Source organism: Corvus cornix, chromosome 2 (genome assembly GCF_000738735.6).
Source record: "Corvus cornix cornix isolate S_Up_H32 chromosome 2, ASM73873v5, whole genome shotgun sequence".
Lineage (NCBI taxonomy): Eukaryota > Metazoa > Chordata > Aves > Passeriformes > Corvidae > Corvus > Corvus cornix.
Genome location: NC_046333.1, coordinates 54,620,828 through 54,647,183, shown reverse-complemented (window position 1 = coordinate 54,647,183; position 26,356 = coordinate 54,620,828). Strand labels below are relative to the sequence as shown.

The window sequence follows — 26,356 nt, the reverse complement described above, 5'->3', positions numbered from 1 at the left end:
TACAAACGTCCAGAGAATAGAAGGAAGAACATAAAGGGTTATGCCCTATGCTCTAGCACTGTGAAGATGCTGCCATGACTACTCTGGGTGTGGAATAGGTCGGAAGACAGCCTGGCTCTTTTAGGGCCATTGCAAGTGAGCTTTCTGTGAAGGACATAAACTGTGTGGTTAGACAGCTGGAGAGCACATCTGAACCACAGAGGTCAGAAAAAGCAAACCCAACTAGAGCAGAAGTAGGCAGGTGGCAAAAAGAGGCTGAATTGAGGATTAGGATGGAGGACAGGACTGTGAGGTGGATGTGGAAGGGACAAGTCTCCTGTACTTGTTGAAGGAAAGTCCAGAGTCTCCCTTGATTTCAGTGCCAAGGATCAGAGCTTCACCAACATGAGTGAGGGGCAGAGGAATGATGTGGCCAGGGACTTGGGATTTGTTCTGAAGGGAGCTATGAAAGGACATGGGAAGAAGTGACAGGTGGCACTGGGTGTGGAAGGTGAAGGCATTAGCTAAAAGGTGAAGCAGGGTTCTTCAGCTTTATGACGTGTACTTTGTTCAGGAGACCCCATGGTAACAGAGAAAGATGATGATGGCCAGGTATACTGAAAGAACACGTCCACAGCACTGGCCAACCTGGAATTTGACCAGGACACACAAAACTGAGCATGGGGCTGCAATGCCAGGTCCATTGTGTAAATAACAGCACTTGGACCAAGTGGATCTTTGAAAGGTGGAAGTGAAATGGGCTACCTCTGGAGTCTGAGAACACCACAAACATCTCCACGGAAAGGCTGTCAGAGCAAGTCTTTGCTGCTGAGATTAGACTCAGCAGAATTGCCTGTACTACTTCAAAGAGAAAAGGCAGGCAGGACAAATGGTGCTGGGTTGCAATGATTCAGGAGCTGCAGCGTTTTCCACAGGGTACTTGGCAAGTGCTCCGTAATACATTTTCCAAGATGGACGGTGTTTCCTCCTGGGTCTCAAAACCAGTGCCCCAAACATTTGCTACTTCTAAAAACATCAGAGCCCCTACCACACCCTGGAATATCATCATCTCACACTACAAATGACAGCCTGCATCTCTAGGGCTATGGAAACAACTAGGAATAGGCTCTTTCACACAAAGGTGGAAAAAGCTCTGAAGAGTTTTAGCGACTGTAGATAAAATGCATGCACAGCAGAAGACTGGAAACCCCTCACAGAGCAAAACGGCATCCCACATGGAATGGGATGGTCTCCACTGACCAGTGACAATGTCACCAGGGTAGTACCAGTCCTAAGGCAGGACTCAGTGCCTAAAGGTGCTGTAGAGCAGCCACCTGTCCTTGGGAAGCTTACAGGACTGGTTCTCCTTCAAAGTCATAAGAAAAGATACCTCTGAAGTAATACCACCATGTCTGGTACACAGTGTCTGCACAGCCTGGGGTGTGAGGAAGGCCAGGCAATATAACTACAGCAGCTGGAATGAATCTTGCAAGCAATAGTACTGTTTCCTGGTGCGATGAGGAACAGTGCAAGGAGCAGTTAAAATGATTACTACACTTCAAATGTCATCTCTTCTCTGAAGGGCAACAGACACTTTGATGACATCCCCACGCTCAGCACCAGGGGAGGCTGCCCAGTCTCACAGCCTGAGTTATCTGCTGCTCACCATGCAGAAAGCAGAACCACCATGTGGCATGTGGAATTAAAGAAACCACTTCATCTCAGGCTGCTTCTGTGTTATTTGCTGTTTGAAGGTCTCTGGAGACACCTAAAATACAAGCGTCTTGAGATTTGTATACTCCCAACCATTAAATAACTTACAAATGATCACTATCTCTGCAAATCGCCTTCTAGTTTATGCAAAAAAGGCAAATGTTTAAACCAAAAACAGAGTCTGTTTCACAGCAGTGTTTAAACAGCAAAGCTGGAGGATTCCTGATTGTCCCTGTGCCACTGGAGAGGAGCTCAGCAGCATGCACTATGACATGTATGTGCACATGGAGGCTACAGCAGAGTCATTCTGAGCAGGCTGTCCCCTCCTGAGATGATGCAGAGCAGTTTGTCAGGTTTTGTATTTTTAGCAGTTTTAGAAAAACCTGCCCAAGTTATTTTTGAAGCCTGTGGTATGTTTGCTCATAAAAGCATCCCTGCAAACTGTCAGTATTAAGTCAGCTTAAGCCCAGCCCATTCCCTGGGGACCAGGCAGAAAAGCATCTCTCGGCTTCTGCCGGACCGAGAAACACAAACATGGGGTAACTGCTTCAGGGACACCCCTGCCCCACTCTCAGTCCGACAGGTAACATCATCAGTACTTGGCCATTTTTTTCTAGAAGTGCTGTCACAGGGAGTTAGCTGGAGTGCAGGAAGCAAGTGAGGTTACTCTTTATTCATTTGCATAACTCATGAAGAAACCAACAGAGGACAAACATTGTCCTCAGGGTGTTTTGTTTGTTTGCAAGGCAATCTGACAATTCTTGGCCTGCAAGCTTTTCAGAGCAGGAATGCATCCTTTTGTGTCTGGAGGAAGCCGACTGTGGGCACAGATCTTCCCCAAGATCTCTGGGCAGAGCTGCAGCACGATTTTGAATGTTTTGAACTGGGCTTCATGTTAACAAAGCAGCTACTGGCTCTTCCAACACTGCTGCCCCTGCCTCTGCTGTCTACTGACCCTGAAGAGATGGGCAGAAGGAGAGAACAATCCTCCAGGAAAGTTAATGGGGAAGGGCCACCATGGATGGGGGTGTCAGTCCAGTCTTTCTCAGAGGAGATGAAGGCTGTGCCCTTCATCCCCAGAATAAAGAACAAGTCACAAATATACTGCCAGGCCTGGGAGTGAGAGGGCACCAGGAGGCAGAGAAATTGGGTTTGTGGAACATAAGCAATGAATGGTCTTTATCACACGAGCCAAGAAGTTGTGCAAGCCCTACAATAACCCGGCTCTAATTCCTCTTCTGCTCCCAGCTGCAAAGCCCCAGCAGCACTGGGGTTCGGTGTCAGGCAGCAGAGGGACGTGCTCTGGTGGGTGCAGCCTGGGTGTCCCCCTCCAGACTGAGCCAGGAGGGAGCAGCTGCCAGCCAAGCCCATCCAGTGGCCAGGCATTTCCTCTCCTGGATCAGGGAGAAGGTACAGCTCTGCACTCAGACATCTTCCCTGAGCTGCTGACTTTTCACATAAACCCGTGACATGGTATGTCAGGCAAATCTGAGGGATGAAGTATACAACCAACTCTTAAACAGCCTAAGATCTCACATGTGAAGCACAGGCAGCTCCCAGTGAGAATGTTTTACTTTTATGACAAGCCTTAACCAAAAATCCCAACTGTTAATTTTGAAGTAATACTAGAGACAGCTTCTTTTCCCCCTATTTCTGAAATGAAGGAGCTGTTGTTTGGAGAGACTTGGATACTCAGGGCTGAGAGGAAGCAGCTCCTGGCTGTCAGAGCCCAGTGCAGTCTCTGCCAGACTCTTAGCCAGACTCCAAGATGCAGCCACAGGTAAATGTCATCTGCTCCCCTCGCCTTCACACACACAAGTGCTGCTACTCCAACCCCCAAACTCCATTTCACTAGTAACTTAAAAATACAAATTAGTCCAAGAGAATAATTTTCATGATGACCCAAATACAAAACCAGAGTGATTTCCATTTCAGTATTTCCACAAATTACAGCACAGTGTGATACTGCACACCAAACTCATTCTTCTGCAGAGATGCTGCATCTGTGCATTCCCGCAGTTTACGGCCAAGGTTGAAGGCACCCACCCCTCACCTGCCCCTCTCCAAGGAGACAGGTAAGGTCAAATTCCTCATCTTAAGAGGTATCATAGAAGACACCCCACAGGACCTTCAAGTGACTAGGTGATCATAACCCTTAACCTCCCCCCAAAAGTAAAGATCAAATATCAAAGCTTACTCCAATCCTGGCTTTTGACTGAAGAAAAGTTTCTTTTTTCCTGAGTGACATCTCCACCAAGAGATGTCTTTTCTAGGCAGGGGAACTGTGGTAATTTGTTCTCAAGCTGCAAGTGTTTTTATAGCCTACAAGTGCAAATATTAGCTTCATCTTAACCTGACTTTATCACTGAAGTTGAACAAGACATTTGATGTACTGTGTTATTTCCGTAACAGAATACCATGTGTGCATCTCTTTGAAAGGTTTATTTCTATCTTCATAAATACAGAATTTTCTAAACACTGTGCAAGGCACCAAAAATTAAGTAAAATCTTTTATTTTAGATTATTTTAATCTCTTTTGACTCAATTGAAGTAAATAAGAATCTGAAACCACCTATTTGCCAATTACAAGCCAGCAGTTAAGGCAGGTACCATTGATACAGTGCATGAATTTTCTATTGCAGTTATTTAAACAAGCAGCGTTTTTACTATAGAAGTGCATAAACAGACTGAATTCCAAACACCAGCAACCCAAGATAGGCACCTAGTTATGAAATTTTCTTGTATGTGTAGTAGAATGCCAAAAGTTCTGCCATAAAGTGCAAAGACTATGGACAATAACACTTTCTTTTGAGCATTTTGATACCAGTAACATAATACAACGACTAAACATTTATAAATGTGGTTTCCATTACAAAAACATGTTCCACATAAAAGCTCCATAATACAATCCAGAAACAGAACTTGTGCGTGTACAGATGTAAGAAGTTGAAGCTGTACTGGCTTACTTAGGTACCAGGTATGTATTTGCTGACCTCTACAGACACGCACCAAGTTTAAACCCAATTTACACGCACAGTCCAAATCATTCTGCTTTGAGCACCGTGATATCCACTGAGCTTTCCCTTTGAGTGATGATGTGCGACATCTGCCCTGGTAATCTGCAACTGAGCACTGTCTGTAAAATGATCTGGTTCACAGCTCTCACCCAGCCCTCTCCAATAAATGGAACCTAAAATTAGTGTCTTCCCAACATAAGCACATGTCAGATGTGGACAAATACATTCATGGTCCCAAACTTAAAACAACTGGTAAGAATTTCACAGTGATCTGGTTACGGAAGCACAAAGACAAATGATTACATTTAAGATGAAAGTTACCTTAAAACTCAAATGAAGCTAATCTTTTATATGATGAGAAGCTAAAGGAACAAAGTATCGACCAATTACAAAAGTGGCTCTTTCCCAACTAATAACAAAAACCCTACAGCAATAAACTTATGGTCCTACTGCTGCAGCAGCCTTTGAGGTAGGTGGCGATGGCTTAAACCGAGGTAGGTAAAGTCCAAACTTGTTTTCAATCCCTGCAAAAGTGGCAACTGCCAATTTATAACCACCAACATGGTCAGGGTTAGGAGCAGGGAGCGTGATCCTAGATTTAGGAACTGTCTCTGATCCAGCTGGTTTTCTGCAAAATAATAAAAATAATAAATTAAGTTCCACAGAGTAAAATCAGTATTCACAAAAATCTCCTCCATAAAGTCAATTTAATGAGACATCTGAGTGTACTTCCCTGTAAGTAACTAAATTAAATACTGCAATGTAAGGAGAAATACCCTGTTTTAAAACCTTCCAGAACAGTAAGGAGCCTTCATGTTGATTGAGTATGGTCAAATCCAGATAAAATTTGCAGTGCATAATCAAAACTGCAGTGTGAGGTAACGGGTTCATAAGTCTTTGCTACAGCACACAACCAATCCAGGAACATAGCAGAGTTTAAGTAATTTTTGTGGTGGCTTTCAAACTGCTGTCCCCAAAGATCCGTGAAGAGTCTGCAGCTGCTCTGGGATCAAGTTAAACAGCTATATATGCCCATCCACCTGTATTGTCAACAAAGGCAGGAGGCACAGCTGAAGCTCCAACAAATTGGTTTTGAACTCGGTGACAACTGTATACTTTTTTGGATGTCAAATGCCCTAATCAGGGACACAGCTCCTCCACCAAATAATGAGGACTAATGCAGAGTGTATCCTGACCTGGCAGGCATCACATTTTCCCTGCAGTTACATCCCCAGCCCATTATTTAGCCTCCCACTGTCTCTGTTTACACTAACATAGGTTCCCTGCTTGAAACTGTGATATAAAATGTGGTAATATCTTGCTATGAAACAGGTACTGGAATATCATCCCAACCTCCATCAGTATAGTGTGCTTTAAATGATATTTACAAAGCCTTTACAACATGTCCTAGCAAGCCCCTGGCTCTGATGTTCCAACGAGGACCAAGACCCAACAAAACCAAGAATAACTTCAGGATCCCTGGTATATTCAAATACCACATACTTACACTCCTCCGAAGTCCACATAAAACCATCTCTGCAGTAGCTCGTAAGTCACCAGAGTTACACCAAACTGAGGAGAAGATCGAAATACACGAGCTTGAAAGAAAAGAATACAGTTCCTAAGTGACAAATGCCTCAATTAGAAATCACCTGGCAATAAAAGCTCTTTTACACACCTCCTGCTCCTTTCCAGAGAGCCTTTGGACCTTCTTCCCGCAGGATCTTGGCAAAACAGTCCACAACACCGCTGTAGGTGGTCTGTCCTGCTCGGGCTGCCACCTGTAGCCTTGTTTTGATCACATCTGCAGGGGTGACCAGCGATGCTGCAGGCATACCTGCCCAACACAAAAGTCATCAGGTGGGTACCACTGGCTTGGCACATATGCTACACACACCTCATTTATCCAGAGGTAAGCAGGTCTTTCCTCCTTAACATCAGGAGAATCCAGCCACATTTGATTTAAGCAGAAGCTGGGAAGGAGAACAAGCAACAAAAGGTGGCTGTTGTGGACGTGGCTTAACCCAGAGAGAGCTTCTCCCAGAGGAACCACCACATCACATGCTTCCTGCCAAGCTGGGAGGCACAGATTGGAGTTTTCAGTGCTAATCAGAAACTTGCATAGTTAATAAGCACAAAGCTTTTGGAGGGAAGGTTGATATTTCCCTTTCCTTTTCATTCCTCTCTGTGGTTGCTGGCATCCTGGTTGTACACTGTGCTAGAATAGGCTGCACACACATCCAAACACAGACACACAAACACCCCTCACGCAGCAATGTCACCGAGAACCAGATAATGCCGTGCATGCTCAGCATGACTTGAGAGCTAAGGCTTACAAAACGGGTCATTCTTCTCATTAGGAATGGCAGACTGCTCAGCTGCAAAGCCGCAGCTGACATCCTCAGCAGAATATGTGGAGGAAGATTTAAATTTACCCTGGCAGATAATCAACTGAAAGTAAAAAAATACCAAATTACCAATGGGTGGTATTTCTAAAATCATTTCTATCCAAACTTGGGGCTGCCCATGTTTGGAAGTGGAAAAAAAAAAAAAAAAAAGCCAAAAAAAAAGGCAAAGAAAAGCACCAAGACTGTACCCAGAAGACACTGTCTCTTACGGTTTTATTACTTTTCCATTCTGCATCTGTTCCAAACCAACTTGGTCAGATGTAGATGCATAAATCTCCTTCCCCTTTTTTTTTTCCAGCTTAGTAATTCTGTAACAACTTTTGTCCAAACCAGCATGGTCTGGCCTCAAGCTCCAGAGCACCCTTCCTGCAGACTGCTCCAAGAGATCAAATCATGTGCGTATCACCAAAAGAAGATTTCCTCCTCCTTTCCTTGTCCCCCCAAAATAACTCATTGACTGAGTGTGCACTCAGTGCAAGCACGAGCTGTCTGGCAGGCAAGCACTAAAACCTGGTCAAGGTTTTTGAACTCCAGAAACACTGAAATTCCTCTTTGCTTAGCCTTTCCCACACCAGGGTATTGCCTGAGTCTTCAATTTAAAGCCCGCCATTTGTCCTTCATAAGCCAGCCAGTGCTTTCAAGAAAACCAAAGAACTTACTTAGAAACAATTCTGCTTACTACACATTGACTTCCATCTCCTTATCACTCAGTCTATATTATTGAGGATATTTTGCACTTGAGATACTTAAAATCCTTTTTTTAGGAGCTATGTGTACAGGACAAAAGCATTTTGTCGAATTTACAGATTGCTGCCAAGAGAAGCTTACAATCAGAATGTGACAAATAGCCCAGCAGGAGCTGACAAGAAAAAAGAGGAGCTAGGGGAAGAGAAGGAAGTTCATGGAGGCAATAAGCAGATGGAGCAAATTAAGGAGAGATCCTGCAGATGATATCAGAATCATCTCAGAATACGCTACGGCACAACAGGTTGAGACATCTGGTGAACACTGAAAACCAGCAGTAGATCAAGCTAGATGACATGCATGTTGCCTGTGACCCCAACCACAATGGAAAGGAAGTTAATGTAAGCAGTACAAGCAACAGGCACCGGCAAAGGACACAGGTGCACATCTTATTACGGCTAGCTTGAATATCCCAGCAGCACGGGCTGTGTGTGGGAAGGGGGAGCTTCCCACACGCAGCCAGAGCTCATGCCCACATCTGAAGTCCCATGACCAGGTGAGATCCCTGGCCAGAGAAGAGACATCAGCCCAGAGACCAAAGCCAGCTTTTCAGAAGCAGTGCGTGTTTTGTTCTGTCTTTCCCTTGACTTTTGGCAAAACAGTGGACACATGCACCCCCATCACACTTTACATGTACCCAATAAAATAAATTTCTTGTTTTTGTAAACAGTATGATGAGTGTTGTATCTCTAACACTCTAATTTGCTCCTGAGAGTTAACCTAGGATGGGATTCACAGGAAGCACTGGGTAAAATTCACATTATAGCTAGATTGGTGAGCCATATCAGCAACAATAAAGACTGCTTCTGTGCCTGAACTTCAAAGGGACGGTTATCTCAGTCTGCAATCACCTGACAATGGCTAGAAAGAGAAAAATAGGAAAATCTAAGAAATTACTTGGCTTTAAAAACCCATCTTATGTTTCAAGTCTGTAAATATGATCTAAAGTTCAAAAATTGTTTTGTTCCATTAAAACGGGTGAGAAATAGGCTGGCTGTAAAAGCTCCTGTTGGAGGGTTTGGAGCCTAGCTCTGGAATGGGGTGTGGGAGGGGAGAGGACAAGGGGGTTTTGAGCAGCAGTCACTGGAACACAGCTGGCTTTGCTAGTGCCAGCTCAATGCCTTTGGACTATGAGCTACTGAATAGAGATCTATATGCCTCAACAAGACAAACCAACTGATCTTAGCTGTTGTCTAAGACCAGATACTGGCTAAAAAAGGGCCCTGCTCCTCAAGAGACACAGTCCCAAGTATAATCTTGACCAGTCAAGGAGTTTTCTTAGGGAGGAGAAAGCTTAAAATCAAATGAGAAAACATTGCTAAACCACCTTTCTGTACTGGAGTCATGCCATTCCATCATTTTTCTCACCTGGCAGGTCACAGCAGTCTGCCAGGGGCCATGCAGGAGGAAGAACTTGGGAGAGAGCAAGCAGCCCCTGATAAGCATGGTGGAAATACCTGCTGATGTGAGCCCTCCTGCTTGCTACTCACTCCCCTACAGGTCCTGTTGCACAAATCTGCAAGCCTATTTGTTTCTTAGGGGCAACCATAGACACTGCAGGAGCAGGACACTCAAGCTGCCCCCTGCAGCAGACAGCTATCAAGTGGAGGTCCCCTTTGGGTGTAGAAGCTGGGTGCTGCAGAGGGCCCTGCCACGCAGCACACAAGGGCAAGCTGAGGCTTACAAAGCCTGTCTCTGTCTTCTCCCTTGGGCTCTGGCACACTCAAGCTAAATTAATCTGTGAGAAGTTAAGCAAGTTTGGGCTCTTCTGTCTGTTTTGCAGCAACCTAAACCAACCAAGTGCTCAAGATCACACTCTGCACCTCTGTCATATCTGGGTATGCTAGGAATTAGCAATCTGTGGTAGTGCAGAAATGTTTTAAAGATCTTCTGCTTTATTTAGTATTAAAAAAAATGACAAAGGTAAAATCCTCAAGAAGCCAGGTAACTTCATGGGATACTGAGGGTAGCAAATACTGTCATCATTTTGTCACCTGTTATGTCATTGTGTTTGGAGAGCTGTACTTCTAGTGTGGCTTCTGGACTATATATACCAAAATCCAAGATTCATTTGATCACAAAGAATTTTATGAATGCCATGGTTTTGTTGATAAATCATTTCAACAAAACATTACCTCTCAGTGAGACACAGCCAAAACCAGCAGAGTAACTTCACAAGGAATGATGATATATGATAACAAAACATCAGCAAAAGACTTTATTTTCCTTTTCTTTTGCTTCCTGAACATTTTGATTATACCAGAAACTTACAGTATCTTCAACTCATTCTACAGCACGGTAACTTCGTTGTTTCTGTGTAAGGTTGCAAAATACAGTATTGTTGCATACAGTCCTTTTGAGAGTTTTTTGTTACTGTTGTCACTGCTGTAACTATTGTGCTGCCAGCACAGTATAGAGCCCTGAAAAAAGAAATCTGGGCACTTACCAGCTATTGATCCAGCCAAGAGCAGATTTCCAGGGCTAACCCTCCCATCTTCATTTGCAAACGAAGCTTTCAAATGAGCGTAACAGGGGAAGTAAATGGCAGAGAAGGGGATGTCACGCAAAAAACATGCCTTAGCACCCTGTGTTGAAAAAGACACCAAGTTTTGAGAATGAGCAAATTTACCATGAATATCCGAGAACAGAGCAACATTGTATTTTTTCATTTTGCTGCAAAGGGTTTATAGAAAAAGCAATTTCTCCTCTCAAGAGATTCATGTATTTCACCCTGCTGAGGAGTGACTGTGTGCTGTTTCTTGGTTCACTAATTTCTGTCATTGTATGTATCTTGTCTACATGTCCTCCCTCACTCTGTAGCACTGTAGTTATGTGCTGGTAATGGAGAAAGTATCACGTGTTTGAGTAAACTCTGGAAACACCTTTGGAGAACTTTAAATAGTTGACCTTGTAGCCATGAACCCATGGTGGGAGTTTGAGACGTGTTTGGAACAGACTGAGCCACAGGATAGGTCTGTCACCCCTCACTCCCACTTAAAATAAATACTCCAGGGGAAACAGTGCCCAGTCCATACATCTAAACAGGCACTACAATTGATAATGCAACATATATTGAGGGGGTAGGACCATTACACCAAGTCTTTTGCAGAACAGTAACAGCTTGATTTACTTGTGAATTTTGAAGTACAAATTATCTGGGATACAGTTTGTTTCAATAAATTTCATCTCTTACTGTTAAATTTGCCTTGTTATCAATTTGTGGAAGTGGCACAATCAGCCAACGAAGTTGCCAGCAATACAGCTGGTTTCAAATCCAAGAGGGAGGCAAACAGGGAAGATGATTTTTGGGGTAGTGGCAAACAGTCAAAAGTTTTCCAAGCAGGGGGAAAAGCAAAAAGGCCACTAGGGAAGGTCAACCAAAATAAAATATCAAATAGTATCCGTGCTCCAACAGCAAAAGTAATTTGAAGTCTGCCTTTCCTCAGTATGGAGATCCAGAGGACACCAGAGCCTGCCAGGACTAAGACCAGGAGGAAAGCACAAACAGGCTTGGGAAAATGGGTAAAATCTTTCAAGCTTGAGAAAGAAATGGTTCATGGATGAGCCTAAGCCTCTTCTCTTTGAAGGAAGGGTGGAGACCTGGAGAAACTGCTTGAGGTTCATCCACAAACCCTCGGGGGGTGCCCTTGTTACTGTACTTCTCTTTTTCACAGGTCTACCAGCACATGCCTCAGTGCCAGACATTTCACAGGGGACATGTTAATATCCACATAATTTAATTAAATCTAATGATATGCCTGGACACATCTGTAAGCTTAGCTTGTAGTGTAATACCAGTTAAAATATAGTGCTTATCCAAGTTGGATGCTGGTTATCAAAGACAAAGGAGCTGCAAGGTGTCAGAAAAACCGTGAAGTTGCCTTTCCACGAGGCAAGGCAGGGGAAGGCAGCAGGATGTGTGACAAGAAAACCAGGTCCTGCAAGCCACTTCTCAGGAGACACTCATAAGTGCAGTCTGCAGTCAGAGAATGCCTCTGAGAAAATAAAGACGTATTAAAAAGGCCATTAGATCTTGTAGTCAGACTTTGTGCGTCACAAACTCAGCCACTGAACACAGGGAGCAAGGCTCTGCTCCAGCTCCCACTGCTTCCCACCACACTTTGTCAGCTTATTTCTTGTGTTTTCAACTGAGTACTGACCACTTCCCCTGACACTCCCTTTGGAGATTAATGACTCCTGCTGTTCAGACGCTCTGCCTTCTCACTCAGTTGGATCTGTCCGATTTATGCTGCCAGTCGCTGGTTCTTGTTATGCCTTTCTAGAGATACTAAGGAAAATGCCATAAAGAAACTCAAAAAGCACTGGTGTTGGTGCTGCTCTGCCCATATGCTCTGCCTTGAGGACACAGAGAAGGTGAACCTTTGTATTCAACAGAAACAAGGATTCTGGACTCTCATGTGCAACAGAAGCCTGTTTAACAATTTACCTTTAATCTTCAAATAGGAAGACAAGACTAGGGTTTTATCAACTTCTGCATGAAAAAACCCAACAATTTAAGGATCAAATGTCTGCACTGTATTTACTTCACAGGAAAATTATGAAACTCACTACTGAAACATTCACAGACTGACATGGTTTCTTCAAAGATTTATTTTTAGAGCATGCTTCTCCTCAGAGCAAATCTCCTCGCTACCTTTGCCCTCGGGGCACATTACTTTTATTTTCTTTGCAATGTTGTCATCAAACACTGCACACATTTTTTCCTCTGCATTTTTTTCATACCCTGAAATATCCTGACATAGTTAAAATAACTTACAGAAATCAATAAAGTCCAAATGCAAGCAACTCTTAGTTCAACCTGAGCTGCTAATATTCCTCCCCCTTCATTAAAAGGCTCTTTTTCATAGGGCAGAAGTGGCATATTGTTAATATCACTAATAATAATACATTCAGGTATGCAGAGAGGGAGGGATGTCCATCAACTTAGTTGGCTCAGCATAAACAAAACCTGGATCAAAACTTGGATCCACTTTAATAATAACCCAGCTTGGCTCTGGTCCAGCATTGCAACAGTCTAAAGTTTCCCCCCATCATTCCGTTTAAAGTCTGGGAAAGCATGTTTAAAAGCAGGCCCCATTTAACTTCAAGTTAATCATCCGCAACCAGCCCAGGCCAATTAGGAAGGCTTAGGGAGATTGGCCACAGTATCTTGAAAAGCAAAAGAAACATTTATTTTACTTCTCACACCTTTTTGATGTGGACAACGTGCTGAAAGCCAAAGGGAGGTTTGATCAATCCCCAGAAAGCAGTAAGGAGCATCCAGCCGAGTTTATTCTGGCAGCCAAGGTGCAGACCTGCCAGGCATGAAATTATTGGGAGATCCTACACACCAGGACATGTGCCTTCCTCGCACAACAGCCTGTTGGCTCCCATCTTCAATCTCTTTAATAACCTTAAAGCTCTTAATCTCGGATAGTATCTCACTGAATAAACCAACAGAGGAAAAAAAAAACCCTGATTGTCAAAGATTCGGATAAATAAGCCCAAGTCAGTGCTGGGACAGGTTCTTTAGCATGCTAATTCCTGCTTATACCAGCTCTACCTGCAAATAAGGCTCTAAACAAACTATTTCTACTACAAGGGGAGGGTAATTATACTGACAAAGGCACCTCTGTGTCGGGTTGGGCAGAAGGAGCCGGCAGGTCTGGGAGACGCAGGCTTAGCCTAGTCTCCTGCAGTGAATGCACATTGTCTAGTGCAGGGGGAAAAATGCCAGACTGGGGGGACCTAGCAGCATTCAAGACAACAGTGGTGCACCTTGTCTGAGAGAGTTATTTAATGCTTCTGGCACCTGTACTTACAGCCACCCCCTCTTTTTCTCTTTTACAGGTTTAGAATTTATTTGGCATGTATAATTGTTATTTTGATCCTATAGCTACAAACAATAGGCAGCATGTCATTTCGTGATCATTTTGCATTCTTCTTGGGTTTTACTACAGACTTAACCCTTTAGAATCGGAGCCCTAACAGCACCTAACAGGTTTTGTAACAGTCAATCAAATATTACTGGTATTTGCTTTCAAGGGCTGCATTCTTTTTTCCCCTGTAAAATAACATTGCCTTAAAAGCTATTATAGGTTTTTATTCACATATATTTATACCAACCAAAATATGAAACTCATTTAGAACATCAAGTTAGAGGAATAAAATGTTGATTTCAAATGCTCTACCAGCAATTTCAACTCAGTTTGCAGGAAAAAAAAGATAGCTGTTTTAGTTGGAAGGGCGTTGTTTCGGGTAATTTCAAAGGAAATTTCTGAAAAGCAGGTTCTCACATACGAGAACAGTAACAAATAGGCATGGTGGATGCAAAATGTAACTCAAAACTCTTACTACTGTGTTTCATATGTTTGTCATCCTGCTGTAAACCCTCAGCTTCATGACATGAAAATAGCTCAGCTGTTATCAAAGGAACCAGGTGAGAGCTTCATACATATCCTGTCACCTGAGATTACACTTTCCAGGTCAACACACCAGAAGCTTGTTTATGAAGTATTCGGGGGTAAGGGAGGGGAGGGGGAAAAGGAGACTTTTGGAAGCTTTTCTGACTAGTTTTGGAAATGGAAACTGTGTTGGCAATATCAGCCAAAGCACAAATCTGAGCTAAGTACCTTGTAGTAATTATAAAAATAAACATTACCACAACCAACATACCCTTTCCTTGAAGAATCATTTACCACTCTTATTTATTGTCTTCCTGGGATACAGAATAACTTTGTTGTGCAAAATTATGGAGTGGTACTGTCTGTTATGTTGTAAAGCACTATTCAGAATGATTATGTACACAAGGAGTAACATTTTATTAAACATTTTATGGCAGATATTATATGGATATGAGTTTGCTGTGATGTACAAAATAAGGAGGTATATTTACAGTGGTTATTTACATGAACACTTTAAAGATGTCTTTTAAGACCAATAGAATATAAATTCAACTGACTTTAACGGGACTTTATTCATATTAAGGTGTAAGACAGGTAGAAGACAGCAAATGTATTAGCTATGGATGATTACTTCAATATTCAGCTGTGGCTAGGAATTCAATAAAATCTATTAAAAATACTGAAAATCAGGAAAGTATCCTTTCCATTTCTGCCAACACAAATGACATTTTGCATTAGGTTAAATGATATTTTCCCTGACTGCGATATGTTCTCTCTATATTTTTAAGAATACCTGTAATCTACAGAGTATCTGTAGCTAAAGAATTTACTAGTCACAAGCTTCCATGCCCTGGTGCTTTCACAGTTACTATTACTGGGAGAAAGAACACAAATAGAGGAAACAAATTCCTTCTGCAAAAGTGCTGTTATGTGCCTCCCCAAAGCAGCAGCTGGATTTTGAGAAGTACAATGTTTTAAAATACTTATTTACACAAGTAGTTCAGAATTTTAGACAAAGGCAGAAAAAAATATTTGCTTTCTAGCTTTAAAGAATGACATGGGTTCAACCTAGCAGTCAGCTTAATGAGCTGTATGTGTCAAATCTTTTTATTGCTGGAATTAACATGCATTTTATTTCTAAGCTGCATATCATTACAGAATGGCTAATATCTGACCACCCAGTGAAGGAGCAGGGAGTCTCAGAGGAAGCTCTGACTGTAAATTTTGGCATTTATTATGACCCCAGACCTACTCTTTAGTTCTTTGGTGAGGAAGGAAGAGAAGGACATTTCAATTATCTGACCCTGAGCTATATGTGCTGTGATAGGAATTTTCCCCCAAAGAAAAACTTTAGGAGTTACAAAGGTCCACCAAGGACAGTCTCCTCAAAAGCACTAGGATGGTTTATTCCACTGTGTAGAAGGTTGAGCAACCAACTCAGATGACCAGCATGGAGGAACTCATGACTGAGCACAAATGCAGAAAATAAAATGGAAGCAGAGGTGGGTATAGGCTACTCAGGATATACAGAACCACTGCTTGAGTGTGCAGCAATTGAGACAGAAAAGCCAAGGATCAGCTGGAGATCTATCTAGTAAGGGATGTGAAGGGGGAGTAAAAAGGGCTCCGGTAAACACATCAGCAGCAAAAGGACAATAAATAAATTGTGAGGCTGTTGCACAATGGGGGCAGGAAACCTAGTGACAAAGTACACGGAAAAAGCAGAGAAATTACTTTTGTCTTGCTTTTTACTAGTAAAATCTGTCCCCAGGCCTCTCAGCTCCACAAGTTACCATGCAAGTCTGCATTACCTGCAGACAGGGCACTTAGAGCCATCTGCACATACACAATCCTGAGACCAGAACAGATACCTCCAGTGGTGCCGAGACAGCTGGCTGATGACATTGTGAGGTTGTTATTAACTTCAAAAGGTCAAGTCAGACAAGGGGGTTCTGGTAAGTAGAACAGACAAACATCACACCCATCTGGAAGAGCAAGAAGGAAGATCTGGGAAACTGCAAGATGTTTGGGCACACCTCTGTTCCTGGGAGGTTTATGGAGCCAATGTTCCTGGAAGCCATATCCAAGCGTATGAAGGACAAAAGAGAGACTGGGAACAACCAATACAGATTTATCAAATTGCAGCTGACCAACCAGTTTGCCAGAGCTGTAGAAAAGGGGACAGCAATGGATGTTGTACAACTTGACTAAAAGCCTGGCTTTTGAGATGGTCTGTCTTAACATCCCATAGCTAAACCAGTGGAACATAAGCTGCTCTCTCAGCAGATGATGCTGAATTGGGGAAGCAGTGTGCTATAGTGAAAGGCTGTTGCTCAGAGACACCTTCACAGGATGGAGATACAGGCAGACAAGAATACAATGAAGTCCAAATCAGCAAATGCAAGGTCCTGCACCTGGACTGGAACTGACCTATGCAGCAGCACAGGCTGAAAGCATTTTTGGAGAAAAAGTCTGGAGGATACTGTGCCCAAGTTGAGTATGGGTCAGCAACACCTCTTTGCAGGGAAGTCAGACAGCCACACCCTGGGCTATAGTAGCAAGAGTGCAAGGGAAGTGATTATTACCTCCATTCAGCACTGCTGGGACCACATCTGGAGCCCTGTGTCTAGTTCTGGTCTCTCCCATACAAAAAAGATATGTTCACACTGGAGGGAGTCCAGTGCAGGGCCATCAAGCCAGTTGTGTAGTCCACAGCATACAAAGAGAGGAACTCAGTGTGCTCAACTCTGAGAAGTGCAGGCTAGGGAGAGACCTTATTGCTCACTTAAAGGAGAGTGCAGGGAAAGAAAACTACTCTTGGAGGTGCACAATGGAAGTATCACAGGCAATGGACAGCAGCTTCAATGTGGCCAATTCAATGAGGCCTAAGAAAAAGGGTGCGGGTCTTTTTGTTTTTCTTTGTTTGCTTTAAACCATGAAGGTGGTTAAATACCTGGTCAGATTGCCCAGGTGACCTCCAGGACTGGCTCTCAACAAAAATTATTCTAAGATCAAGTCTGCAAGTAGAGAGAGCACAGAGCAGAGATCTCAGCACAGTACTACTGTGAACTGTTTCTGTCGGTAGCACACTGAAGTGCCACACTCACATGCCAATGAATGACGCCAAAGAGTATTACTCTCACTTATACAGAGAGGCACCAAAACTATGCAATCCAGCTTCTCAGTGATCCTCAATGGAAATTCATTTGCACTAGAATGCTGGGATAATTATGATCATAATCAATACAAGATTCACTCAGCTGGATGAAAAAAGGGTTTACATAGCATTTCTTTTGTTAATTTGTTGGCATGAGACATAAGATTTATCTGTCTGTGCCTTGGTTTTCTCTGTTAATGCAAGACAGGAGCACTGAAATTACCTGTATCAGGGGGGTGTGGGCATTTTATTTTGAAATCCACAGGAAGTGCTTCATAAGTAGAAAATAATACCAAATATATGAATTCAAATAACAAGCAGTACATCTTGTTAAGACATGCAGGAATTTGCCTCATGAAGCTAAGACCAATTCTTCACATCTTCTGGCTGCACTTAATACATTTTTCCTTGCTGACTACTATCTGGGACTCTTACAGATTTTCACCTGAATTTCAGCATAAACAACTCATGGGAACTAAGCAGAGCATGCCAAATGGATCTGTAGTGGTAAGAACAGTTTTCAGGGATGACTTTTCTTTGAACTAGGAAAGGAGAATTTTCACTGCAGTCCTTGGAATGTGGTAAATAAAACTTATAACCAAAAAAGACATCCATTTATTTCAAATTAAAATTCTTAAAATTAGAAGTCTAAAATTTTGCTTTCAACACTTGCAAAAGAAAGTCAATCAGTTAGTTTAAGTCATGGCTAAGATAGACAAGTGTTTAAACAGCTGGAATACCTACATGAAGGCCCATTAAGCCTGCAAAGAAACTCCAAGATTCCCAAATAAAAGTATTTTCTAGAATAACTATCTATTTTTGTTCTTCCACAGCAGTATGTATGGAGTAATACCTAGATCTACTAAAATAAGTACATTAAGGGCTTGAGATGCAAGTCTTGTGTCTTGAGACCAAGAAACAAAGACCTCAGATGCAAATGGAAGACTTGTTCATGTTAGAGCGAACAACATGAAAAGTACTGAGATAGTCATAAAATCCTCATTCCTTTTTTATAGTTCAAAGCCAATTTGAGTTGTTAAGAGTATGAACATTCCAAACATATCAAGATATTTCAGTTCTCATTAGTAGAAGATTCATTATTATTTGATGTCCACTTGGTCTTTATACTTACTAAATTAATTTAGAAGCTCCACCAGAGAAGGCAGCACCTACCAAATCTAGTCTCATCTGAAATCCATTTAAGACCATTGATGTGTCTGGGTAGCACTTACTGGGGCTGGTGACTGATGCAATGAGTTATTAATGCCTTCCTGGCCTCACAAACACTGCCAGCTCCAGCACAAGCATTCAGGAGAGGGATGCTTTTGCTTCTAACACTGCTCTAACACAAGCACCTCAAGGCAGTTTAAAACTATTCTGAGACAGACAGGCTCCCCGTGCCACAGCCATTCCTCCTTTCGACTGGGTACAACCACCTGGGAAGCTACAGAGGGAGTTGGTCTGGGTTCAAAACAAACTAAGCCCTAAGGAGAAGGAGGCTTTAAGGACTCTCCTGTTCCAAATCATTATGTGGGTGCACCAATGCTCTCACTGGCACAGAGGAAAGGGGGCAGCTGCAGTGCCAAGTGTTTGGTAGAGAACAGCACAAACTGCCCAATTACAGACCTGGCTGTGACTAACGGTGCCCTTGGACACAAGCCTTGTGATGTGGTCTGTGCTCAGTGGGTGCCTACCATCACCAGGCTAAATTCTCTACTTTTGTCAAATAATTCAAATTTTTGTAGGCAGTGAATCCTAATGACATACAAAAGGACATGAACACAAGAAGTAGGGTGGGGGGGTTAAAAGAAACAGAAACAAAGACAACTGCTGAGTAAAACCAAACCCAAACACTTCTGCGGCTTTTTTTTTTTTTTTGCGGAGGTACTCGATAAATGAAGCAATGAAACTGTGTGTCTTGTGATTAGATAACTGTCTGTTTCAATGCAACATAGTGCTGTAACTAGGTTGTGTTCATGTGTAGTTCTGACTAATATCCACCCGTATTTATTCTAGTGGATAGAAATAATTCATGATACAACCCAAGACATTAATGCCATTAAAAATGGAAAAATGTAGCAAATTCTGCTCAACCACGAAGAGAGGTACTCAGGGAGAAAAAAAAAATCAGAAACTGCCACTTTAGTAAACTAGTTCACTGGTTCTCATTTTGGGTTTTCTTTTTGCTAGTCCAAGTAAAAGTCAGTAGCTGACCTCCATTCCTGCGCAGCCTCAGGGAAGCAGACTCTTTACAATACCCCTGTTTTCAGTTGTAAATGTTAATCTGATCAAAACAGTAATGCCATTTACTAGGAGTTTACACAATAGCCTCAGCTTCAGTAAAACACCTAAAAAATTAGCAAGTCAATTAAAAGGGAAAAACAACTCCCCATTAAATCCTATTCAGACCTGCAACTTCTCTCCAGGCCAAAACATACAGACACGTTCTCACGGGCAGGCTCCTTCTTTGTAATGTTAACAGAACAATTTTAGAAGACTGGATGCTTAAAAAAGCAGATGGAATTCAAACACTGTGGATAAAGGGAATGGGGCTCATTTGGTGTCTTCTGAAGCATTTTCAATTTATGGCTGCACTGCCATAAATAAGAAACAGAGGAATACTGCCTGCTTCACTGGAAATCCTGGGACAAACTGGAAGTGTGAAAGCTTTCTTCTGAATAGTAGGCTGCAGAGTCTGAAGAAACACCACACAGTGCTCTGCAGTATATGGTATTCATTACAGCTTTTGTTTCAATGCTTGAGTGTACTGGCTATCTCAAAGTACTTCAAGACCTTTCATATTCCCTCGTATCGAGTCTCCTTCATTTAAAAGTAGAAGACATCATAAAAGTATCTTAATCCTTTACATTATTTGTAGCATATATCCTATTAGATTCAACATTCAGAAGATGTTTTTATTCCTGCTGCCATCATTAAACCTAACTTTACTTCTACGTATTTATGTATCTATGTGAAGACAGTAATGTAGCAAGCAGAACTGTGGAGTCTGTAGCATACACTCACAAAGGCAGCTTTTCGTGGTATTATTTAGGGAAATATTCTTCTAAGGAAGCCAGGGGAAGCTTGCTTTAGGAGTTTATTTTTATGCTGGGCTCCCACTGCCTGTATTTCTTCACTATTATTGTGCTGCAATTAATTCCCATCACCAAATGAACGATGACATCTGGGAAAGTTGCTGAATCAAACACAGAAGAGCAAAAGCAAAGCTCCAAAACTGTAAGCTCTATATCATGTAGCAGATGAAAATAAGCTTATTTTTACACCTGGCAGAATATCAGGAATCACAAACTAATACTCAATGAACCTTAAACCTGCTGAAGTGAGAGAAGAAGTCTCAGTAAGATTTACAAAAACCACATGCTCAAAAAGATGAGACAGTTTCTTCCCTTAATCAAAACTGAAAAATGAAAATATCACATAATAATTGTTTTTTTTAAAAATAAAATTATGTCCACCTATGAAAGTTTGTGGGAAGACTGAAATTATACATTCATTTGAAAGATTTATAATAGGCTTATTTTAAACATTTTTTTAAAACATACCTTGTAGAGACCAAAGAAACCCAAGTCCCTTAATACACTGAGGGCACTAACTCTTGGACCAGTAGTAATTTCTCCAGCCACCTGCAGTCGAATCTTGACAATTTCCAGTGGATTGGTAAAGATTACTTGAGAACCTCCAGCCTGAAATTCAAAGTAGAAATCAATATATTAACCTGCTACAATATTTGCAGTGTGCATCCTGCTACATTCAAGATAAGGCATTTTCAATCCTGCTGCAGTCGGTTAAGATATTAGCAGACAAGAGTTTTAGTATTAGAGCACCTCCCAAGGTAAGAAACCTACTCCCCCACAACATGAGTGGTCAGGAAAAACAGAAAGGAAGCAGGTCACCCACTGAAGGACACTGCAGTACATCAGACAGACACTAGCTAAATTCTTTTTGCAAGAACACGGTCATCAACATCAAGTTATGCAATACTGACAAGCAAAGAACACTCTAACAGAAGTAATGAAGTAAAAGGAAAAAATAGTAACTAGTAAAGAAGCTGTGATGTGCAGTATATAGAAAGTGAAATCATACTGTTGAAGAGTAGAAATCTGGCAGAAACTTTTTTCAATTTTGACATGAGTTCATACAACAAAGAACACATGGATTCCAATAAACAGAATTGCAAGTATATTGTGCTTTCCTTAAAAAAAAAAACCTCTGAACTACCAGTTTCAGTGCCATTAAGTGCCATTTGATTCAAGAGTCTGAGCTCTACATCATTATTTAGGTACCAGGTATTAAAGAAAAGTCTACAGACTGAAGGATTCTATTAATCGAGAACCACTAAATGTTTTCAATGTGTTAGTCTCCATTTGTTGAGAAGACACCACTCAACCAATTCTGAAAGTCTGATTTAAAACACAGCAGTGGCAAGCATTTTGGACTCCCTTTACTTCTTGTGAAGTTCATCTCATTCATCACATGTAACTTAGGGCACAGCCTTTCCACTACACTGACAGATCTGGAGCTAAAAATCTGCAACCAGAAAAAAAAGTAATGCAAAGGTTACCTAAGTGTATTAAAAAAAATACTCATTCAAACTCCTTCTGGCTCAAATTCAACAGAGTGTCATTCTAACTTCTGTTAAGTACGTAATTCTGTGGCCTGACAGCTATGTTCTCCTCTAGATTCTGAAATCACACGAACTATGCAAAGGGAAACCCTTGCCCTCCCTACAACAAACCAACTATTTTGTTCTAGAAGGTAATGACTAAAATGAAATAAGTGTTTAAAAGCACTTGCATGTAGTGAAGTCTAGTATGTAAACACCATATACACATCTTTTTTATATTATCCCAGTGTTAAAATAATTAATTGTAGCTCAGATTAACTATCATTCAAAATAAAAAATACGCTCAGTAATATGGTTCAAATAATGTGCTGAAGAAACGGCAAATCACATGAACAACTATTCTTGTCTACCACTCAGAGTGAGCATACACGATGTGGTTACAAATTAAAGTCTTTACATAACCCCTGAAATATCCCAAGTGTTTCCTATTTTGACCAGAAAAAGCATGCTCTTGTGTAACTCAACTGGTTTTGACTTTCAAATTGGCATAATTTAATTTAACTGCTTTTACCAAACCAGAATCCTGGTATATATAAAACTGCTATTCTTGTTGCCATCAAAAATTAGACTGATAAATTATGTGGCACATATGCTAATTTAAGTTTTGCACTTAAGCTGAAACGTGTTAAATAAGTAAGCATTCAAAACAAAAAAAAAATTTCTTTTCCATGTCTACTCATCTTGAAAATTCTCAAAATAAATAAAAATAATCCTGGAAAAGTTCTTTGATTAATTACATATTCCTATTTAATAACAATTTTGGTGTAGGTATTACAATTATTAGGCATTCCCACAAGCCAATATATATTTTTTTTCTTCCTAAAGATGATAAAAACTGAATTACAGGTGATAACGTACATTTGAAAGTTTGTTACACCACAGCCATTTTCTAAAACACATTACTTAAAAACTCTTTTCACTTGATCTATTAGCACAATTAAAGTACTTTCCCTCAGTAGGATATTCCTGCAGTTTATTGTGCCATGACTCCATGAGAAATGTTCCTTTAATTTTCACTACAGGAAAAACATATTAAATTTTAAAAGATTACAACAAAATTCAGTTTTAGTATTATTATTGCTATTAATGCACCAAAACATTGAACAACTTAAAAATCTACAAAAATGTTTGTAAGTGAATGTCATATTTAAAGAAAGGAAGTAGAAACATATCTCTGATTTTAAAGGAGAATAAAGGCAAATAACTTCAATATAATATAATTTCCATACAAACAGATGGGAAGTACTTCAGGTGTTAGCACATACAAATGCCTATGTTTACATGCCCAACTGGCTGTGTTGACACTTCCAGCATTAGACGTTTGCTGCTCTGGCTAAATCACATAGGACTTCCTCTGCTTCAGCTTGCTATTTAAAAACATGGATGCTATTATTTACCCACTTCATACAATCAAGCTTACTACACTCAAATTTTTAAAAACACTGAGACCTGCATGCACCAGACAGTACTAAAAGCACTACAGATTTTGCTGCCCACACAGCAGGTTTGAAGAGAGACACTGGTCATTTCCAGTGAAGTGTTTCCAAACTGTCCAGATACTAGCCCAGAACTCCCTGAACAACCTTTGTCATGCTCTGAATTTGATCAAAGATATACTCCAAAATCAAACGGTGAATGACTGAAAGCGATGAGCCAGACAATACCTGACAGAGGTCTCAGTAGGAGGGTTTCTACCACTTGCCTGCCTCGTGATGCAGAGGGAGGCTGGTTTATCAGCCTGTGCAGAGGCAGTTTCAGTGGCAGTAAGTACAGTCGCCTGGTGGGGAGCTTTGATCATTCTGTTGTTTGAGCATCTGCGCTGGTAACTGCAGCTCCTTGCTCTCAAAATGGGGGGGAAGCAAACTGGAGATGGCTACTGTACTCTAATGAAATGATTTCTTGCTTATCTAGTACTGGTAACTCCTATTGTGTTATTCATCATCACAGTAATGCAAGCGTCTCATAAATATTAATTTATTTCCTCCCAGTGCTTCTGTGAGGAAAGTACAATGACTCTGGTTTTACAAGGAGGAGTTTTGAGGCAGACAGGTTAATTGTACGACCAGTGTGTGCATTCCTCCCTGCTCAAACATTCACAACTTGTCAGAGTCTCCAGATATCCTGATCTCCAAATCAGTAGCTTGAATCACAATAGCATGGCTTCTGCCTTCTTTCTAAGTTTTTGCATAGTGAATGTAATGGAAGAAATCTCATCACTCTGGTTTTTTTCCAGTCTTTTTGAAGTACTGGTATGGAAAAAAACCCAGACAAAATATCCTCAGCACATCGTATCACCCTGCTCATTCATTTTATTTGGCCAAAAGTTGAAGAATACTGCCTTCTGGTTTGCTAGCTTTTGCAGTTAAAAATGTATTTAATTATAAAATTTGAAATACGCTCCCAAAGGGCAGAATTTGAAAACCACTTTTTTTTTTTTTTTTTTGTCCAGAATAAACACCATTTAAGCTCAGGTTGCTCAAGCTTAATGATTTCTCCACTGTGTCAGAAAAATCAAATTCATCAACTGTTTAATACAGATGGTTCCCAGTAACACCAATTTTTCTGTACTGAAGTTACAAACTTGAATACCCTCAATTCCCAGTTCCTTATCACCTCTCCCAATCATTTTTTAAACAAATGATCTGACTGTAAATCTATTACTTTTCAGTTATTATCATGTGATTAAAGTAAAAACTACAATTTTTGAGTTATTTATAGGAGTATATACCCAGAGGTACCGCATAGATAATTATCTGTAAGGGCCCACAAAGGGCCCATATTATTCTGAACGAATTTAACATTTGACCTAATCACAAGCACTTACGGTCTTGTTTGATTTAGAGCAAGAAAATGAAAGGGAAATACCACTGTCATCCAAGAACGATTAATACACACACAACTAGAAATCTGTATGCCTTTAAATGTGCTTCAACAAAGTCAGCCAGCTATGCAGCTACACACATGTGAATTTTTAAAAAGAAGGTGGGTTTTTTCCCATTTCTGCAGTTCTTTAACTCTGCAATTGCTATGATATCACCCAACACCTCTCGATGGCAGTATAGTCTTGTACAGTACTATCTATCATGTCTCCTGCTACTTTCCTACTTTACTGAACAGAAAGAAGAAGTAGGAATAGTCGAGGATTGGTTGGGGTTTTTGTCCATGGAGAAATAAGGCCTAGTCTGTAATGAAAAAAAAAAAAAAGTTTAGTAGCAATCACTTAATACTTCAGTTTAAGTCAAAATGTTTTCTGTTTCTTCATGTATTCAACTCACTCTGCAATAAACTTACTGGAAAATAAACAGATTTTCCTCATTACACTGAGAGAAGAAATTCCTGTTCTTTTTAATATAACTGCTTTTTGTGCCCTTACAAGATTAACTAAGAAATGAGCACACCAGACACAACTCTCCTCAGGCTTTCACATCTCCATTTGAAAGCTTTGGTGTATGTTCTGAAGAGAATACAGCTTGCAATCAAAGAAGGAAATTCTCTGTTCTCCATTCCAGAAGAAAGTACTAGATTCTTTCCCTTTCAGTGCTACTGACCATCAAATGTTCTTGTTCCCCTAATTACCTTATTATCTATTTCAAACTGTAGCCCCTTTCCTGCTCTCAGTAACAGCTTTTGGGGTCAGCCTGGATCTTTATTCTGCATCCCATCCAACTTACCAGATATTCTCTTTTTTGGTTTCACGGATGAAGAAAGGATTACTACTGCTATTAGAGTGTTAATGTTTCTCAACAGTATCCCCCAGGGATTGCAATTATAGCAATTAATGGCAATCATTAAAATACATAAGCAATATATTATACAACTATCAAAAATCAACCTCTGCAAAAGAAATTGTCTACAATGTCTTGGTTACTTGTTTAATTTACAAAAGACAAGCAGGTGCAAATTCCAAAATTTTTAGTCAACTGTTTCTCATATTCAGTCCTACTGCATATCATACTCTGTCCCAAGCCCTTACTCCTTGCCAGCTGCCAGATGCAGCTTGTTTTCCTGTGCATTTCCTAGCATCCATTAATCCTAATTAAAGTCAAGGTTCCTTAAGTACAGGCACGAAATAAAGAATTTTCCTTGTCGTAAAAAAAAAAAAATTAAAAAAAATTAAAAATGTACCATGGATTTCAAGAATGGAAGAATTACCATCCTCATTGTATAATAAAGGACAACTAAGGCATAGAACTGTTGAATCATTTACCACAAAATCACATACCAACTCTGCAACAGAACAAGGCTTAGAAGCCAGATTTACAGAGTGCCACTACAGTGCTTCGAACTAC

At 41.0% G+C, this 26,356-nt stretch overlaps 1 protein-coding gene across 3 annotated transcripts in view; it reads right to left on the bottom strand.

The window, feature by feature from the left end:
* Positions 1-4,119: 4,119 nt before the first annotated feature.
* Positions 4,120-26,356, bottom strand: part of SLC25A13 (solute carrier family 25 member 13) — a 104,711-nt gene continuing 82,474 nt past the window's right edge. For all 3 annotated transcript variants that reach the window (XM_039549981.1, XM_039549980.1, XM_039549979.1), the window contains 5 exons: positions 20,986-21,126; positions 10,308-10,446; positions 6,388-6,546; positions 6,217-6,307; positions 4,120-5,337 (listed from right to left, as the gene is read on the bottom strand). In XM_039549981.1, coding sequence (XP_039405915.1) covers positions 5,148-5,337; positions 6,217-6,307; positions 6,388-6,546; positions 10,308-10,446; positions 20,986-21,126 — 720 coding nt within the window. In that variant the 3' untranslated portion in view covers positions 4,120-5,147. The remainder of the gene's footprint in view (positions 5,338-6,216; positions 6,308-6,387; positions 6,547-10,307; positions 10,447-20,985; positions 21,127-26,356) is intronic.